The sequence below is a fragment of the Urocitellus parryii genome, chromosome 12 (assembly GCF_045843805.1).
Source record: "Urocitellus parryii isolate mUroPar1 chromosome 12, mUroPar1.hap1, whole genome shotgun sequence".
In the NCBI taxonomy this organism is placed as follows: Eukaryota; Metazoa; Chordata; class Mammalia; order Rodentia; family Sciuridae; genus Urocitellus; species Urocitellus parryii.
The window spans coordinates 42,039,369-42,060,419 of record NC_135542.1 but is presented as its reverse complement, the minus strand read 5'-3'; the positions used below and the strand labels follow the sequence as shown (position 1 = coordinate 42,060,419).

The 21,051-nt window shown below is 35.9% G+C and overlaps 1 protein-coding gene across 2 annotated transcripts in view; it reads left to right on the top strand.

The window, feature by feature from the left end:
• Nbas (NBAS subunit of NRZ tethering complex) overlaps positions 1-21,051 on the top strand; it is a 324,194-nt gene that overhangs the window by 82,160 nt on the left and 220,983 nt on the right. For both annotated transcript variants that reach the window (XM_026396378.2, XM_026395637.2), the window contains 9 exons: positions 499-562; positions 2,526-2,719; positions 3,793-4,050; positions 4,942-5,067; positions 8,025-8,176; positions 9,037-9,177; positions 9,430-9,508; positions 13,414-13,518; positions 13,859-13,995. In XM_026396378.2, coding sequence (XP_026252163.2) covers positions 499-562; positions 2,526-2,719; positions 3,793-4,050; positions 4,942-5,067; positions 8,025-8,176; positions 9,037-9,177; positions 9,430-9,508; positions 13,414-13,518; positions 13,859-13,995 — 1,256 coding nt within the window. The remainder of the gene's footprint in view (positions 1-498; positions 563-2,525; positions 2,720-3,792; positions 4,051-4,941; positions 5,068-8,024; positions 8,177-9,036; positions 9,178-9,429; positions 9,509-13,413; positions 13,519-13,858; positions 13,996-21,051) is intronic.

Genomic DNA, 21,051 nt, shown 5'->3' with positions numbered 1-21,051 from the left:
AGTCATAGAAAGTTAGAATTAGTGGACAACGTGGAGGTTGTCCAGTCAGGTCTTTGTGCTCTGAAGACAAGACCTGGAGAGGTTGCTCAGTTTATATGGGGCTGAATTTGAATGACCACCCAGGCTAATGTTGAGTCACAACAACATTGCTGTCTTTCTCCTATTATATAGGGTGGGTGGGGTATGTGTGTAGAGTGAATTCTTACTCTATTTTGCTTTCATTTGTGTTAATTGTACATTTGTTAACTTATTGTTCTTATGCATTCTATTTCATTTATAAAACTGAGTCACAATACCTGCCTGTGCCCACGTGAACTCTAAGAAAAATTGCTTTTCCAGACGACTAAGTTGAGGAAGATTTCAGTTAATTGTAACCAAGATCATAGAAAAGCATCATCTCTGTATTTGGTTATTTAAAATTCCATAACTGTTGATGATTTGCTCACAATTTTCTTACATAGTTGACTCAAGAAGTCATGTGTATATTTTCATATTTAGCCAGGCTATGATGACCTTAATCCTAACTGGAGGCTCTTTACTGAGAAGAGAAAAAAAATAAAAGGTGAGTTGTAAGAAATGATTGTTAAAACCTCAAGAGACAGCTCTTATTACATAAGGTATTCTTTAGATGGTAAAGTGTCTAGGTACTTTTGCTTCACCGTGGAAGAAACACCAGAAGTTCACAGCATTAGAACCAGGCAGTAGACTCAGAGCTCCGATGTTTGAGCCTCCCTAAAGGCTGAGGCAGAGCCCAATGTCTGTGGCACAGGTCTCCTGCCAGAGCCAGCCCTGAAATGGCACACAGGTCAATGCTCAGAAGCACACATCTTTTCACATACCTCTGGAGAAGTTAGCTGTAGGAGGTCTACAACTGGTAAGCTGAAGAGTAATCTTTGTTGGTGGGAGGTCATTAGGATTAGGCTGGCAGGGCTTTCTTTTTAATCTCTTGATATCTCTCCAATTTTAAAATTTATTTTCAAAATGAGTGCATATTATTTTTATAAATAGGGAATAAATCAAGAAATGTGCTGATTGTTACTTAATTGGTTAAAAACAAACAAAAATTGTTACCTTGAGTTTTTCTTTTAATTTTTGGCTAAGGAATATATATATTTTTTCTTGTGGTGCTGGGAATCAAATCCAGGACTCGGTGCACATGAAACAAGTGCTCCACTACATGGCTTCCCCCCCACCCCCCAAGGATTATTTTTCTTTAACATCTCCGAAGTTTAAAGTGTCCCTTACAAAATCAGTAATAGACACACATTTTGAATCTACATTATTATAATATGCTTTTTTCCACATTTAAAAAGCATTGCAAATATTGATTAATATTATGTCAGAATCCAGGCTTTGAATGATGTGTTTTGTTAAATCATCTAAAACACTCATTCAGAAATACTTGAGAAAAAATAATAATTTGTGAAAGTATAAGTTAGAATGTGATTTAAATGACCCACCCCTCCTTCCTTCCTTCCTTTCCTGGAAAGAAGCCCCAGAAACATATTTTCTTTAAATTCTTTGTATGAATTGCCTTATGCTTTCACTGGAAGAAAATAGTGTTAGGATTTTTTAAAATTAAAATGAGTTATTTTCATAGTGCTAAACTTCAGTTTCAAAATCTTTCTCCTTAGTTTGTTTTTAAATTTATGGCTCGTTGTTACAGGTATTACCTTTAAACCATATCATATCTTTTGTGGGATAGCTAAGGTTAAAATAAAAAGCACAATCTGATAAATATCATCACATTTCTTTTGACTGCCTCCGGTGGAAATTCTTCATTGGCTTTGAATGCTTTTTCCTTTTAGTTAAATGTTTAAGAGGAATTCAGTAGTGGAAGCTATTGTATATCTGTCATAGTTTTAGAAGGCATACTTCTGTTGTTTGTTTGAAAGTGGTAGACACGCATTTTCTAAAACCTTTTACAATCTTGGTATACAAATGCATTTTGTATTTATCTGCCTTTTAATTTATGTTGAAAATGGTGATGTATCTTTCCTGAGTATATGGTTAGGTTTTTTTTTTAATTCTAATAATATTGGTGATTGAACCCAAGAGTGCTGTCACTGAGCAGTATCTCTAGACACACAAATTTATAAATTTTTAAAAAAATTTTCTTATTTTGAAAAAGTCGTGCTAAGTTTCCCAGTCAGCCGTGAACTTGTAATCCTCGTGTCTCAACCTCCTGAGTAGCTGCGATTACAAGTGCATTTAGGGGCCTGTCTATATTTTTTTGGTGAAGGATTTTAATTGACTTACCTCTATATCTCTAGAGCTTTGGACTTTGACTAATTGTTGGCACTTAGATATTTGTTAAATGAATTACTATACCACTGTCTACCTTCTACCTGAGTAAAAGTTTAATGACTTCAACTTGATTATTTTTTCTCATTATTTAAGATACCTTTAGGGTCCACATAATATAGGTAGGTTTGAATTTAAAGTTATTATAGTAAATACATTGAATTTAAAAAAATAAAAACCCACATTCACAGATTAATTTGCATTCATTTTCTTCCTGTTAGATAAAGAGTCCTTTTACCCACTGATAGATGTCAGTTGGTGGGCTGATAGCGCAGTGATTTTGGCTCGATGCTCTGGTGCTCTAACTGTGTCTTCAGTGAAAACCTTAAAGAATTTACTGGGCAAGTGTTGTGAATGGTTTGAGCCATCACCTCAAGTCACTGCTGCCCATGATGGGGGATTTTTAAGTTTGGAGGTAAGACTTTCCTCTTTAAGAGTAAATGTGCATTTCACCAAAAATCTAAATATTGAGCTTAATTTTTGTTGTCCCATAATCTAATCTTGTATTTAAAAACAAAATCTGAGTAGCATCAGGTATAAGATACAATATTAAAGTTCAGTTAATAAAAAGAAATTGCATCATGATAGAAAACTTGTGGTCATTATGCCTTCTTCAAAGCCTTTCTTCACTGAAATGATAATTTTTTTCTAAATTAGTTATCTTAAAATGTAGAATGGGATAAACTATCATTTAGGTATTTCCTAATGTTTAACTTGTTTCTTTGAAATGTGTTAACTTAACATTTTTGGTTCTTTTAGTAAAACAAAACAACAAAAAAAAAAACCTTGTTTACCATGACACAAGACTTAACTCTCAAAAGCTAGCCTCTATTTTTATGATTTGGTCATATAAAATTCTTATTTCAAGTCGTTTTACAGGAACAATCTTCAGTGGCTATCATTTTAGTTCAGTCTGGCAAATGTTTTTTGTTCCCATGTTTGTTTCTGAGTCTAAAGATGTTCTTTAAAGAGAATAGCTTAAAATATAAGCCAGCTCTGTTAAGCCTGAAATGAAAGTTATCTTTAATAACCAGGCTTTCAGATAGGGAACTTTGTTAAGCTGTTAGACTTTTTAAAAGGGGCAGGGAGAGAGAGCTTATTTTTGATGCAGCAAATAGATACCTTAATGTTCATTCTCTAAATAGATGTAAAATATTGTCTTCCAATTTGTCCATAGCAAGTACAGGAATATCAAAGTAAAAGCAATTCATTCTCAAGTTCTTTCTCTAAAATAATTAGGCATATATTTATGACTGTATTAATGATCCGTCACTAAAATAGCCCTTCAGTTTTGGAGATTTGGATCTGATAATGTCCATGTATGTTTCTGCAGAAATTGATGTATATGCTTGTTGTTGGAGTCCTTTGGGTTCCATTTTGAATCGTAATGAATCAAGCCAGAGTAAAGTTGAAAATTTTGTTTTTCATTAATTCTGAAAGGTTGTTTACTTCCTCAGTATTAATTTCGTACCTCATTTTTCAATTCAGTGTGAGATTAAACTTGCCCCCAAACGATCTCGTTTGGAGATGAGGGCTGGAGAAGATGATGAGGGGGGAGAGGATTCTGACTCTGATCATGAAACATCGGCCAAGGCTCGCTACTTTGGGTACATAAAACAGGGTCTTTACTTGGTGACTGAAATGGAGCGATTTGCACCTCCGCGGAAACGCCCACGAACCATTACCAAGAACTACCGTCTTGTCAGTTTGCGCTCTACAACTCCAGAGGAGCTTTATCAGAGAAAGGTGAGAATATCCTTTTTGTGTGTGTGTGTGTGTTTATTAAGGTAAATGAGACTTATTTCTGTAGTGGAAAATGGCCCATTTCATTTCAAAGTACTTGTTTCAGTAGAAAAGCTGAGTATTTTTTTTTGTTGGTTGTTCAAAACATTACAAAGCTCTTGACATATCATATTTCATACATAAGCTTCAAGTGAGTTAGGAATCAAACTCCCCCCGACCCACCCAGGAAAAAAAGCAAACTTTTCAATAAAGGAAGAAATTTAAAGAAAGGGGTGTTAGATCATTAACAGTTTAGAATTATCAGTTTTATCTTATTTTTGGGTGCTGGGGATTGAACCCATGGGCACTTTACCACCGAGCCGTTTTTACATTGTATTTACAGACAGGTTCTCACAGAATTGCTTAGTGCCTCCTTATCCCCATTTTAGTGGGATAGAAGATGATGGTACAGAGAATGGTTAACAAATAGTCACTAGTGAACCAGCCAACTACTTGGTTTTGGCCTACAAGCTAAAGATATTGAGGGAAACAAGCCAGGGATTTTGATGGGAAGCCCACGTGACAGACCCTGCATACACACCTTGGAGTTATTTGTGCCATTTGGCAGTGCTGCGGCTGTAGCCCTGGAGCAGGAATCAGGCTATAGTATTCTGGTCCTGGTTTTGCCATTGTTCGATTCTATAAGCAAGTGCTCTTTATCATCTTTGTTAAAGTGTTGTAAGAATACTAAATTTATCTTGTCTAAATGTCAGTGAGCTTCCGGTGGCACAGTGCACAAAATGGCATGCCATGCTGTATTAGGTCAATACATTATTCTCATCCATTCTCTAATCATAGTGACTGTGGATAGTTCTGCACTATTAACGTTCCCATCATTTCTTTCTTTGTTAAAAGATTGAAAGCGAAGAGTATGAGGAAGCCTTGTCTCTGGCTCACACCTATGGCCTGGATACTGATCTCGTGTATCAGAGGCAGTGGAGGAAGTCAGCAGTCAACATTGCTTCAATTCAGAATTATTTGGTATGTTAAAATATTTTGGTAATGTGGTAAATTCATGTTCATGGAATATTCTTTTGGTTATAGGTTTTATTTTAGGGTACTTTATGTTGCTGACTTTTCTATAGGTGATGAAGTGTTTTTTAACCTGGAAAAATTCTCTCATCAGGATCTGTTGCCTCTGTAACTGAATTGTGATGGTAAAGATGTTTGAACAAAGACCTGATCCTTTTCTTCACTGCATCAGCTACCTTTCTTCACTCATGGTTGTCAGGGTCTACTCGGGAACCATAGCAGAAGTTTCAATTAGGAGAATTTTTGTAGTCAACAGAGATTAACTGTAAAGGAGTAAAGAGAATTCCATGGAATACCCTTGGGCTGAAGGAACACGCCCATGGAGGGAATGCGCTTGGAAGAGGGGCCTCTTCCTCTAGGCTGGGATTTGGACAATGTTAGACAAGGATTGGTTGCAGCACACTGGATGGAAAAGTTGTCTGGGTTGTGTCGGGTTAGGGCTGGTCTCCAGTGACCCTGGTTGGCAGTTAGACCACCAGCTTCGATATCCATCTCTATTTCCAGGGTGCCAATGAGCTAAGGTTGTGTTTCAGAAAATCCCTGATACTAGAAGCCTCCTGCTTAGGATGCTCCCCCAGCAGCTGCACACAGCTTAAAGTTGGTAGATAAAGAGGAGGCCTTAACCTGGGACTGGCCAAGAAAACCCCTACTCCTGTAAGGTAGGCTCAGTCTGGGAATCTTTCTGTTCAGCTTCCTGGGAGATTCACTGGGAAAAAATTGGTTCATGGGAGTGCCACTGATACTCAGTGGACAGCTGTCATGGCGGGAGGAAAGGTAGAGAAGGACATATCACTGTATTCCCCACCTCATCTCAGGCCTTTCTGACTGCCAAGAACCAGAACATAAGTTCTTGAAACTAGAGTTTCTTCCTTTATTGTGGCCCTTTAGTACTCCTGTTGATAAAGCTTAATATACTGTGTCAAGCAGCAAATGAAAAATGCTATCACTATGCCTGCTTGGAGGGGAAGTTTGGAGTTGATAGATAATAAATAGGTAACTGACATACCAAACTTAATAAATATTCCTTTTTTTACTTATATCCCACAACTATCTTTCCTTCTATAGGTTTCTCACCTTAAAATTATAAGGTAGCCACAGTCAGCCTTAGCGTGGGTTGCTATAACACAAGTATCATAGATGTGGGTGGTTTAAAACAAAATTCATTTCTCAGTTCTGGAGGTTGAAAGTTCACAGGGAAAGTGATAGTTTAGTTCTTGGTGAGGCCCTTTTCTGATTTGTTGATGAATTCCTTCTTGCTGTGTCCCTATATGGCCGAGAGCACATGAGAGAGGAAGCAAGCTCATGCCTAGTCTCTTATGTGGGCACTAATTATATTATGAGGGCCCTACTCTTATTGACCTAGTTACCCCTGAAAGACTCTTTGTAAATAATCACAGGAGGATTACTGATCCATATAGTCATATGTTCAATACCTGAATATCAGTAATACATTCAACTCATAGCAAGCCTGTATGTTTTGACCCTTGGCATCTTTGTAAGGAAGTAGTTGAAATCTTGATATTCTGATCTGACATTTAGAAAGGAAAACCTCTTTGCCCTTAGGAAGACCCTAGGAAATGATGGGCAAATTTAATGGTGATTGTTTTCCTTAGAAGTTTATGTACTTTGAATTTTTAAAAATAAAAACACCATCTGAAAATGTTGGGAGATGTTGATGCTTCAACCAAACAGGATTGTTAACTGTTAATACAAGTAATATCTCAGACAGGGAGCATGAGAGCTGATGGAAAAATGAAGACAAAGTTGCTTACCATTTGCTTTAGCAAATTAGGACACCAAGCCTACCTTATCTTTTTTTATGCCTTAGTCCAAGTGGACTCATGAATGCATGTACACCTACTTGCTTTTTTTTGAAACATCATAAAGAACAGTTTTGGTCACTCTAAAGGAGCTAAGATGATTATGAGACAACAGAAGTAAATTTTTAATTGGGGATGTATTGTATTTTATTATCTAGACAGTTAAGAGTACAAATAATATACTGGTGACCATGGGGAGGTGCAGCAGGGGCCCAAGTGTGGCTGTGGCTGTTGAGCTGATTGTCTTCCCAGAGACAAACCTTTTGTTTAAGTATACATGAGATCAAACTGTAGAAGCCTGGAGAAGGTAGTGATCATGGTACGTTCAGCAGGAGTAGAAGAAAGGCCTTGTATAGTGAAGATATTTTGTACAGGAATTTGGGCGTCTCAAAAGAGAAAGGCATTTGTAAGAGGACAAATGGAATTGGTATGAGCAACTTGAAACGAGCATGAGGACAGTGACCCAATCTAATTCACTGTCGTATCCTCATGTTCCATTCAGTGCCTGCGTATACTAGGTGCCCAGTAACCATTTCATGGGTAAATGAATTCACTCCGTTTGTTGGAGATGCTATTTGAGGTAGTGAACATGAAGAAATACAGGTGGAAAGATGTGTTGATTTGGGAGGATGTTGAAACCTTGTGGTGACTCAGGCTTTTCTCTTTAGGTAGTGAAAAATTGTGGATTTTTGACTGTGGGGATTGCAGAGGCAAATGGTGTAAAAGGACTGGAGTAGGAAGGGAATGGTGTAGGAAACCCTGCTAGGAGCAGAGAACTCTTATAGTGTCCCAGATGTTGAATTTTGATGCCTTAGACTGATGTGTAGACTGCAAATATGAAAATGGAGCTTTTTGTCTCTTTAAGGCTCTTTAGACGCAAAAGCAGTTGGAATCACATGCTCTTTATCCAGTTGGAATCAACATTAGAGAATGAACAGTTCGAGTTTCTTGAGCAGCTAGCTATCTATGGCCCAGTTGTTAAATAACTATACCACTTCACATAGAGCTTTATAATTCTAGAAGGCAGTTGTCAGGTGCTATAAGATGCCATGCATTCCTTAACCTTGTTTTGTGTTTTCTATCTAGAGTAAAATAAAGAAGCGATCCTGGGTTCTCCATGAGTGTTTGGAGCGAGTGCCTGATAATGTGGATGCTGCGAAAGAACTGCTTCAGTATGGATTGAAAGGCACAGATCTGGAGGCTCTACTAGCAATAGGGAAAGGAGCAGATGATGGCAGGTTGGTTACAGTAAAATCTGAATTCAAAACAAAGGTGACTTGGTGAAAACTTCTAAGCTGAGACACTGGGCCAGGTGAACTTGAAATTCCTCTATATCCAGGCAGTTGTCTTTGATCAGCGCTTTCTTACATTAGGTCATGGCTTTTGTTCCTATGTTAAGTGTTAGCATGTAATGGCTTGATTTGAGGAAATAGCCATTCTAGAAACATTTATTGAATGCTGGCCCTTGCTAGGCTGGGGCTTTTGGCACAAACTTAAGTTGGCTTCCTTGTTAGTTGAACAATCTTTGGAGTCTTGACTTCTCTTTCCTTACCTGTAGGGTCATACCTCCTTTACAGAATTACTTTCAGTGATTAAATTATATATCTTGTGAAAGCACCTCTTGAACTTTGAAGCATCGTTCAAATGTCAGTAATAATAGTAATAAAGTTACTTGACAGGGGTCATTGCTCATCAGACATTTGGGACTTCTTTGGAGATATAAATGATAATATATCTGAAGAGTGAATAATTTAAATGATAACATTTGCTAATGATTTTAAGATCATAAATGGAAGTGAGTCAAATTATAAACTCTAGGCAGCATTTTGTACATGGGCTGTTTTTTATTAGGTGAATATAATACTACATGTTTTCCTAAACAGTTTTCATTTTCTTGAACTTAGCATTTCTGTGCATATTAATATCTTTCTATTTTATGGATATAATGAGTGGATCACCTGGATTACAATGGCAAAAATTAAAAAAAAATTGTTTCTTTTTCTGGGGAAGTTAATAATTCAGCTAAAATAGAAAAAAACAGCTTTTAAGTTTAAAAAAAAATTACTGAAAGGATTCAAGTTTTTTTTTTATCTTGCAGATTTACATTACCTGGTGAAGTAGACATTGACAGTATCTCCTATGAGGATCTTTCACCACTGGATGAACAGCCTGCCAAGAATAAAAAGGAAAAAGAGCTCAAGAAGAGACAAGAACTACTTAAATTAGTGAACTTCTCAAAGTAATGATTCATTACTATTCATTCGGTAACCTCTTTAAAATAACTAATGATTTCAGTATATATTTTTTACGTGTGATAATTATTTCAGCAACTTAAATGTTGTAATATTGTTTTACCCTTATGCTTTATTTAGTAAACTGTTCCAAGAGCTTTGGGTTCAGTGGAATATTATTCATTTTTGTTCTATTTTAACTCCTAGAGAAATGTACTTCTATGTAAATATAAATGGCCTAATATAGTTATTCAACACAGGTTGACGCTGGAACAAAAAGAACTTTGCCGTTGTAGACTGAAATTATTAACTTACTTGGATCGACTTGCAACATATGAGGTAAGGAATAATTTCAGTCCAATTATGTGAATTTGATCTGCCACTGATATTGTCTTAAAACTGTTTATATGGGAAAAATTAACTTCTTACAGAAGCAAGTTCTCTCATAACTTGTTTTGGTAAAAATTCAAGATCATGGGGCTGGGGATGTGGCTCAAGCAGTAGCGCGCTCGCCTGGCATGCGTGCGGCCCGGGTTCGATCCTCAGCACCACATACCAACAAAGATATTGTGTCTGCCGAGAACTAAAAAATAAATATTAAAAATTAAAAAAAAAAAATTCAAGATCATGAAAGGCCAGAAGTTATTTTGTTAGGTTAGGGAATACAAAAGGTATAGCCATTTCAATGCATCTAAGTCTTGTAGATTTACGGTTCTTTTATATTTTATATTTTTTATGTTAATGACACTTAGCTGTTCTCAGTACCAATTTTCAGTTTTTACTGAGTTTAAATAATCTTAAGATGAGTATGATTTGTTGGGTCGAATTTAGTTGGTTGATCCTAATTAGGGCCACACTTGAACTTAAAAATAGTATGTTTTGTATTCAAGTCTTCAGAGATGTAAGTACAGATGGCCCCATGTTGGGGATTTCAGTAGTACTCTGAACTATTAGAACAATTCAGAAACTCTTAAAGGTAAAAGTGGAAATTGGCCACATTTCAGTAAATAGTTTAGATTGCTTTATTAAATGACCTTCATAGTTGAAGTTATTTAGGTTTTAAACTGTATTTCCAACTATCGAAGTTTGGCTTCACATGGAAGTTATTTCCTTAGTCTGTGACTTGCCTCCCTACTGTGTAGGCATATCAGTCATGACACTGGCACAGTAGTAGGTGCTCAGTGTCATGTCTGCTAATACGGTGCCCATCCCAAGAATAACGGAAGCCTTTTGTACTTGTGACTGTGTATAAATGGACCCAGAAGCAATTGATTCCCCCACCTTGCTAATGTAGTTAAAATGCTTTTTAAACAGGACACTTAAGGGGGCTAATTTTGTGGATATTACAAAACATTGGTAATGAATATACCACTTAATACAAACAAGATATGAAGAATTCCTGAAAATTTTATATATAAGTACAATTAGTTTTACTGTCAGATGGTCATACTGCCCTAAAACATTGTTTTACAACGTTTGAGTTCTGGAATATTTTGAGGTAATGTATTATAAGCACATTCCATACTATAGAAATCCAAGCATGTACTTTATTCATGAAACTACGGCTAAGTATATAAATATCTTTAAAAAATATGTAAAATGTTTAGCTGCATACTGTAGTGCATGCATACTTGTAATACAAGTGACTCAGTAGGCTGAGGCAGGGGGATCATAAGTTCCAGAGCCAGACTTAGCACCTTGGAAAGATCCTGTTAGGGGGGAAAAAAAATGCCAGGGGTGTGACTGAGTGGGTAAGTCCCTGGGTTCAATCCCGGGTTATCCCCTTGCTACCCCCAAAAATGTTCAGAGCTTGACTATCCAGTTAATTTTCTTTCATCATCATCACCATTTGTGGTGCTTGGGATTGAATCCTGAGCTTCACACCTGCTAGGCAAGTGCTCTACGGTTCAGCTACACTCCCAGGCCTCTTTTGTTACTCTTTGGTTTTTGAATGGCTATTTCCCATGTGACAGTCCATTTAAAGTATTTAAGTCCCCCCCCACCTAAGCTTTTGAAATGTAGATGACTTGGAATGAATTAAAATCTTCAGGTATAATGATTAATCTGTTAGTATAAGAGATAGGCATTGCATTTTCATCATAGGACATGCTTTTTAAAAATGATGATAAATGGATAAAAATAAATTCATTTAAATTTTACCTGTGTGCTTACTGTATGCCAGATATTATTGGGCTGTTTCTGGAGGTGGAGAGATGAATAAAGAACAGTTTTCTTATAGGCATTAAGTGATAATAAAGTTATGAAGAATTGATGAGGAAGCACAGTAGGAAGACCCAGTGGGCAAAGAGAAGACCTCAAGAAATAACAGCACGTTTGTTGAGGACTGTCAGCTGTTGTCTCATGTACTTATTCAAGATTGTTTATCAACAGTGTTTTGAGGCAGTTTGTACTATCCTCTGAATTTTATAGAAGCTTAGAGAAGGTTATCAGTTTGTCCAAATAACTAGGAAGCAAGAACTTTCCTGTTGAGCAGGGTATGCTAATAATCAGTGTTAGATAAAGGCCTGTTGGCATGGAAGATGACATGCTCTTGAGAACATTTGATAGTGTAGGATGTGGGGATTGAGGTGGCACAGAACAAAGGTGGGAAATATGGTTAGAATTGTTTACTTATCCTATTTAAGGAATCAAATTGAGTTTTTCTTAGAGGTTCAGTGGGGAAGTGGAGACTGGATGTGGGCAGCTCTTTCAAGAAGTGTTTTTGAGAAAAAGGCTGGGCCAGAGAAAATGGTGAAGGAGGTGGTGGCTAGGTATGTGTAAGGGTCGTGGTTTTTTTTAAGATAATTTTAAAATATTTTTTAGTTTTCCGCGGACACAACATCTTTGTTTGTATGTGGTGCTGAGGATTGAACCCGGGCCGCATGCATGCCAGGCGAGCGTGCTACCGCTTGAGCCACATCCTCAGCCCCAATAAGGGTCGTTTTTGTAGTAGAAGGAAGTAGTAGTATTGGTTGCATGCTAACGGGAATGCACAGTGGAAGAGTGAAAGGGAATTTATTCAGTGGAAGAAAAAGGAATACTTAGTTAATAGTGGAAGAGGAGGAGAATGGGATTCTGAGCATCAGTGGAGTTTGGAAACTGTTTTAGGTATGAAAATAAATTTATTTCTGCTGTAACGGAAGGAAGGAAAATTGTATTGGTATAGATGCAGGCAGATTTGCAGCTTTGGTGGGTTGGAAAATTGGACCTCCCATCTAATAGTCAATTAAGAAAAACAAGGTTGTTAGCTGAGAGTAGGGGGCTGGGGAATAGAATGTCAGTCTAGAGGATCAGAAAATGTGAAAAAGTTCCTAACAGTAGGAAACTTCTTAGGAAATGTAAGAATACTGAGTATCTATTTGAGTTTAGTTGTCGTGAGTTTTATTAGTTTTCTTTTTAGCTTTTTATTACAAACTATTTCAAACATATGTCAGAGAACAGTACTAAGAAATCTGATGTCTTCATTCTCAGTTTCAGCTAGTTTGCCAATCTTTTTTATTTTCCATCTTTATACTCCTGCCTTTTCTTTCACTTTAAAGCTAATCACAGAAATTCTATCATTTTATCTATACTTCAGTACGAATATCTAAATCATTAGGTCTTAAAAAAAAATAACCACAAGGCTGCTGTTACTTCTAACAAAATTAGTAGCAATTCTCTTGTGATATCTACTTCATATTCAATGTTTCTATGTACCTCATAAATGCTTTTAAAAAATTAAGATGTTTTGTAAACAGTTGATTCACTTCTGTGCTGGATTTCAAGCTACATGGAGGGAAGGGAAAGTACATTGTTCAGTGAGTTAACAGTGCCTATAATAGTACCACTAGCATATAGTAGAGACTCTGAGCCTATTCTGCATTTACAATTTACAATCTGCATTTAACATAGGTCACGCTTAAGAGTAATTAAATCAATCTAAAGTTCTTACGTAGATGTGATGGGTGCTTATAATGTACAGCACTGTATAACTGTTGCTTATTCTTACCAGGTAGTTGGTTTTGGTTGTCCTACTGTAATTAAATTTTTACTATTTCATTTACTTCTGGATTTGAAAAAATTACTGCATTTACAAATATGGCCCTTTTCAAAACAAAGACGAGGATACAGATATAGCACTTAACAGTTGACAATTAAATTAATTAGTTCAGGCCTTATTTAGGCAGGCAGGGTTGTAAAGGTTTTTAATATTTTCTTGTCACCATATTTAAAGGCCTATTCATTAAATCATTGTTTCCCTTCAGGAAATCTTGGGAGTGCCTCATGCATCTGGACAGAGATATGATGCTGAGTTCTTTAAGAAGTTTAGAAGCCAGAATATTGTTCTCTCAGCCAGAACTTATGCTCGGGTAATTCTTTTTTTTGGTAAATAATTGTGGCTATTAACACTTGTAAGTATTGAAGTTGTGCAGTTAATGTTGATGTGTGCATATACCATTACATTTTCTGTTCTGTTGTAATATGAATGTAGAGAACATAGCTACATTTAAAAAATTTTTTTCTTCAGAGATTTAAAAATCATTTTTGTACCCTTAAATTGAGAAACATGATACAATTTAGGAAAAATTCAGCAATATTTCAAAGAACTTTTTCAGAATTGCATAAAAGTTAAATTTTTGAATGTCATAGAAAATCACTGCTTTATTTCTAAGATTCATGTTAGAAACTCACCTCTTCCCTTTTATACAGGAAAGCAATGTCCAAGCATTAGAAATTCTATTTACTTATCATGGCTCTGACCTTCTTCCTCATCGCCTTGCAATTCTCTCCAACTTTCCAGAAACAACTTCTCCACATGAATACTCTGTTTTGCTGCCTGAAGCTTGGTATGTGACTCTATAAACCGAATTTTACCTTCTCTCTAAATAACAATTTTTTGTTTCATGCTGAAGACCTTGAATTAAAAAAAAATGTAATCTATTTAAACCTTTTTTTCTGGTGATAAAAGTAAGTTCAACTTATTTTTAAATCTTAAATATAACAGAACCACTTGAACTCAATACAAAATTTTAAAAGTCATGGTTTAGTGCCATGTTCGCAATAGGTACTGTTTAAATTAAAAACAATTTTAGGATAACAATATCAATTTGAAATAGTTGTTTATTTTAGAAACTGAACCTGTAGTTATAACAGTATTAGGGACCCAGGACTATCTGTATCCTGCTTTGCTCAACAACCTTGTCTCCATGTGAAATTCCCAGAGACAAGGACAAATATGAAATACCATGTTACTACCAGACTAATGTTCCGTATTATAATCGGATTTTGGCATGTGACAGACTGTAAGCCTATGTAGATATTACATTCTAGTATTATCACCTCATGTTCTTCTGTTCTTCTGGAGGCCAGCATCTTGAAATTGAAGTGTGTAGTATATAGTGATGTTAGCTCCTGGTCAAATGGCACAAGGGAGAAGAGAGGTGTTCAGAGCGTACTTTGCTAGGTCAGTTCTGAATGGAGGTAGAAGACAAATGGAGAGTAACAGGACATATCCATTTGTGAGGTCTTTAATGTGTAGTCACCTGGCTCACTAGTAAATGCATGATTTATCTTTTTTGTTTTTGAATTTATTATCTTTAAAATGAGTCAACAGTTCTTGTCAGGCTTACTCTTACAGCATTCTTTTTAGTAATAGATGAATTGATACATATGAAATTTGCTTGTAAACTATAACACTCCAAAGGATTTTGATAGTTCTGATTGAAATCATTGTTATTAACTCTAGCTACTGGAAACTTAGAATATTAAGGGATGTTGTATAAGTTGGATCATCTGGCTTCCCTTGCTGCCTTCACCAAATATAATACTTTTAGGCTTGGGTGTTGATCGGCATATGCAGAGTCATTTGGCACATCTTACTTATACCTGGTCTCCAGATAATTTTGTTGTTTTTCCTGAGATTTATAGAGGCTTGGAACCATGTTAAAATCAACATAGGTATATCCTAGATTTTAATCTGTGCTTAAAAGTTGTAAGTCACTAGGCTCTAAGAATGTTTAAAATTACTTATTTGCATTATTCTTACTAAAAAGGGAAATCTTTGTTTAGATAAAAGTGAAGAAAAACATTGAGATACTTTAATTTTCAACTTTTAAATCTGTAGAGTGAATCGTAAATGTACTTTCTAAATGTGTTTATAAATTAGAATGTAATTCTGTTCTCTACCTCTGCAAAATAAATTTGATTGGAGATGACTTATTTTTGCTGTAAATCTTTAGGAAAAAGGGCTACTATTCCTTAATGTTTTAAAAGGTAATTTCTTTTAAGATGTAATGCACTTATTGTTACTGTTTTCTAGTGATTGCTTAAACTTATGATTTTAACCTGAAAGTTGGCTTGCAGAATAATTGCACAATGTCCAGTGCTGTATTATCTTTGAATGCCCTGGGGGTCCTTTAAGTTAACTCAAGGACTAATTTAAATTACAAAAAAGACTTCAGTTATATTTCAGCAGAGGGTAACTGGAAGATTAAGGTCCTCCCCTCTCCCCAACCCATACTAGGAATTGAAACCAGCAGTACTTTACCACTGAGATACATCCCCAGCCTCTTTTTTCTCCCCACATTTTAATGGGTATATTATAGTTGTCCACAATGATTGGATTTGTTGTTACATATTTGTATATACGCACAATATAATATGTGGCCAGTATCACTCCCTGGTCTTGCCCCATTCCTCCCTGCGTCCCATGCCCTGGTATTAAAGCTATTTTGCATCATTGTTTTGGGATACGAGATTTAAAAAGAACTTAGAGACTGATTGTATATAAGTTCTTGAGTTATATTTGTTTTTAACTACTAAGAAACATACAGATTGTTTTGGTTAATTTGTTTCTCCTGAAAGTCTTTCAGTGTTTTTTTTTTTTTAACTAAGTAGTAAAGAACAATAGGTTTAATGGTAATGTCTACTCTATTACAGTTTAACTTACTAAATGCAAAACCATGCTTAGACTTCAGGCATAACTGCTTCTGTGTGATTTCTTATAAATTATTCTTTTCCCTATACTCTTCTAATTCTTTATTTTTATAGTACAAAAATTTTTACATGGTTTGTTTTCATTTTCTGTCCTTCTCCCTTTGGCTCCCCTTATAATGAACATCAACCTAATTCTAAAAACAGACCATCCTTCCTAATTTCTGGATACCCAGGTGCATGGGATGGTTCTTGGGTAGCAAGTACTTCAGTGTTTACTGATGGGGCAGGTAGGTCCTTGTGCCATTTAAGAAAGAGGCTAAAGGGTGTGCTGCGGATAATATGCCTGCTAACGTGGGAGGAGTCTTCTAAGAGGTACTTATCAAGGTTCTGCTGACCTGAAATTGCAATTTCTGTTTAACCCACTGCCAAGTTCTTTTCTCCATTTAGAATCTTGCCCTAAGGGACATATAGATCAATAATGTTTAGAGATTTTTTTTTTTTTTGAGGATTCTTCTTTGGATACTTGTTACTCATTTTCTGAGTCATTTACAACTGTGAGGTCTGATGAACATAATGTTCGACACGTTGGCGCACACATGCTTTTCTACACATAACCATTCGCCATTTGCTGAGTACCTCACATGGGCCTAGCAATGTGGGAGGGATTTCAAAATGAGTAAAACACTGTTTCCAATCGGCATGAGTTATCAGGGATACTTTACAAATCAGTAGAAATTTCTTATCCACTGCCTTGAATGGCCGTTGAACTTTCTGTGTATACACCCTGAATTTTCTTGTGGAAGTCTGCTTTACTCAGTGGTACCACTTAGGCTTCATCCCACTTTTTTTTTTTCCTTCATTCCCTCCATTTACACTTTGCAATTATAATGTGGAATTGATTTGAAGTAAGTCATTACACTTTTAAGTGTATACCTGCCCAAATTCAGAGTGGCTATCAGGAAGATTGTACACAGCCCCATCTCTCTCCACTCCCACCACTCTGGTCTCTTGCTGCTTCCTAAACATGCCACATTTGCTCTTGCCAAGGGGTTTTTGATTTGGTATGCCCTTCTCCCATATCCTCATGTGACTGGATCTCTTACTTCATTGACATTCACTTCTCAAGGCCACCTCTTCAAAAAGGCATTCACTGACCATTTTCTCTCAGCCTTCACGTTACCATCACATTTTCCCTGTATTTTATTTCTCTTCATAGCATTTACACCTAACAAGTTGTAGGGTTGTCTTTTCTACTTTATGATTTTCCTTGGCTTTCTTTTGCTTAAAATTTTATCCTCACTTTAAATCCTTCTCTTTGATATCTTTGTTTTCTAACATTTATTACTAATTTGGTTTGTGTTTTGCTTATTGTCTGTTTTCCTTTCTATAATGTCTCCTTCCATAGGATAAGCTTTTTTTGTTCCCTTCCCTAGTACTCAGAACAGCACCTGAAACTTTGCAGTTGTACAGTAAATAGTTGTGAATGAATGAATATAAAATCCATGAATATCTTTAGTCTCAGTGCCTGGTATGAAGTAATAACTCAGTAGGTTTTGAATGAATGAGTCACTTGAGACAAATTCAGTACACAGAATGGTAGATAGAATTCAAATTTTAGAGTTCAAGCTATATAAAAAATTTGGAAACCAGTATTGGGTTATGTCAGCAATTGACCTGTTGTTCTGTTTGGAGATTCCATTGACAGAACATTTACTTTGACAGCTAACCAAAGTTTGAATTTTGATTGAACTAAACTATGTGGATATGATGGCTGGGAGATTTCTATGGTATGTGTTATTCTGTGCATTATAATGTCACTTTTTGTTTCTTGTGTATTTGACATTGAAATGTTGACCAAGTTTTGTAAAACCTTGAATGACATTTTTCATCATTAGTGAAAAGGTACCAATTCTTAGTCATTGTTATAAAATGTTTACACTTTATATTCTAGTTTGCCCTTTTAAAGTAAAAAAGGTGATATTTCTTATTCTTTGTTAGTGCCCCAATCATGGTAATAGAGATTATAAAAAGTGGAAAATCATATTTTTTTGTTTTTTGTGTTGATTGCACATTTCAGGTTAGGTTTTTGGTAGGCCCAAATCTTTATCATGTGTGATTACGAGTCTTCTAAGGAAGTTGGGGGCTTAAAGTGCAAGAAATAAAATCAATAAATGCGATTGAGTCAAACTAAAAAGCTTCTCAGCAAAGGAGATAATTATTGAGGTGAAGAGAGAGCCTAAAGTATGGGAGCAAATTTTTATCACAAGTGCATCAGATAGAATGTTAATCTCCAGGATATATAAAGAACTCATTGAACTTAATAAAAAAAAAGGGCTAAGGAACTGAACAGACACTTCTCAGAAGATATACAAGCGATCAACAAATATGTGGAAAAAGTGTTTAACATCTTCAGTGATTGGAGAAATGCAAATCAAAACTACACTAAGATTTCATCTCACGCCAGTCAGAGTGGCAGTTAACAAGAACACAAGCAATAATGAGTATTGGAGAGGATGTGGGGAAAAAGGTACATTGCTGGTGGGAATTACAGATGGGTGCAACCACTTTGGAAAGTAGTGTGGAGATTCCTTAGAAAACTTGGAATGGAACCACCATTTGATTCAGCTGTCCCACTCCTTGGTCTATTCCTAAAGAACTTAAAATTGGCATACTCTAGTGACATAGCCACATCAGTGTTTACAGCTTTTTAGTTTATAGTTTTTTTTTTCATTTTAGCCTCCTTTCTGAGTGAAATCTTTCCAGTATGATGAATACAGTGTGGTTAAAAAAAGTTGTATTTGTGGAAATAATGTAGCATAGTGGTAAGGGCACCTACTACCTGCCTAGAGTCATGATTTTGGGTTAGTTTCTCAACTGTACCACTGTCTTTTCATTGTAACATGGGTATGATTATAGCTCTTACTCCACAGTGTTGTAAGAATGATTAAAGAATTAATACCAAGCACTGTTTGCAGTGGTTTATATCAATTAAATGGTATTGAATTGTTAGCAGTTATTATAATACAGAATTTTGTACTAAAGTTTGGTCTCATATACTTATATAGTTTGTATATTTAGACTTTTTATTGGAATGATTTTACATTTACAGAAAACTCATTCTATCTTTCCTATCCCCATATCCCCTCCCTTCCCCTCCTGTCACTTCCTCTACCTAATCTAAGGTAACTCTATTCTTCCCTAGTGCCCCCGCCTTATTGTGAATTAGCATCCACATACTAGAGGAAATATTTGGCCTTTGGTTTTGTTGGATTGGCTTATTTCACTTAGCATATTCTCCAACTCCAACTATTTATGTGTATATGTGACTGCATGACCAATATGATTCTGCAACAATGTACACTCAGAAAAATAAGAAATTATATCCTGTCTATATATATCAGAGTACATAAATGCATTTTACTGTCATGTATAACTAATTAAAATAAATAAAACACATTGTTGTGGGGGAAAAAGGTACACTCTTCACCTAGGTTCCCATTCCTTTAGTCATAACACATTGGTCAAATAGACTACCACATAGTCAGTTCTGCTATAATGTGGTGCATGCATTTCTAAATATTGCACTGTGCGGAATCATTCAGTAAAAACTACACGGAATATTAGGGAAATGGGGCTAGTGGCACTTTGTGCACTAGGACAAAGTTAAGAACCTAACAAATGTTAACATAGTTTTTACACATGTAATAGTTAAGAAATAAATGTGCAAATATGGACCTTTACCTTGAAAAACATGTGAAGGGCATCTTATTGTGGAAATGGGTGTCAGAAGAGTTGCGCTTTGAGTTAGAAAGTGGAGCCAGAAGGGCGACAGAAATCTGGAAAGTTTTAACACAAGATGTGGATGGGATCACTTCACTGAGCTAACTGGTGGATGTGGGGGAGTGTGCATGGACGGGAGTCTGATCTGGCTTGATTTAGCTGGGTTCAGTGTTCATGGGATGCTTCCTGGGGATGCAGTTGTGCATGTGTAAATGTGAAGTCTGTTATACTTAAGTTACCTAATGTATCAGTTTGTGGGAGCAAATTTCCATCTTAAAAACAGAAGTGACTGAACTCAGCAAAGGTTTATTGGAATTTACCAGTATTTTTTTTAGACTAACGTCTTTTTCTGTTTGAAAATCCACTCCAAGATACTACAACATTATATATACTTTATTTTTTAAAACTTTTTAAATATTTTTTAGTTGTAGTTGGACACAGCACCTTTATTTCACTTGGTTTATTTTCTTAATGTGGTGCTGAGGATCTAACCCAGGGTCTCTCACGTGCGAGGCAAGTGCTCTACCACAGAGCCACAACCTCGGCCCCTAGACTTCATTTATTTTTAATGTGTGGAAATAAACTGTTGATCTATGTATGTTGATAGTACAGTTCTTTGGTTCTTAGATATTTACTAGATAAGAATTATTACTCACTATGATATATTCCTGGATTATCTCCAGAACCAATAGGAAAAGACTGAATTGTATTTTGTGTATTTGGGGTTATTGCAGAATTTATTTTATAGTGCAAGTGACAAACGTAAATGGAAATAGAATAGAGCATTATATTCTTAACATCATCCCCCAAAACTTACTCTCAGAACTTTGCAATGTATTTTCTTATAAATAAATTTGTTAGATTATTTGGTGACTGAAAGATTATGAAAAATATGCTGTAACATGTAGATGGACTATAACTCAGTGAATTGTGAGTGTATTTTAGAAGTTTCAATTTTCCTTTATGAGTAATCTGTTGAGTCAGCACTAATTATTCTCTTTCCTTTAGTTCCATGGTAATTTATAAGATCATCAAAGCTAAAAATAGTGACAGTGTGAAAATTCTGTCAACCCTGGCTTAGGTCACATAGGATGCCATCCTAAGCTCATGTCAGAGTATACTAGTCCCCATATTCAGAAGCTGCTCTTTTCCTGGAACATAAAAACCACTTTCTCAGAACAACCTTG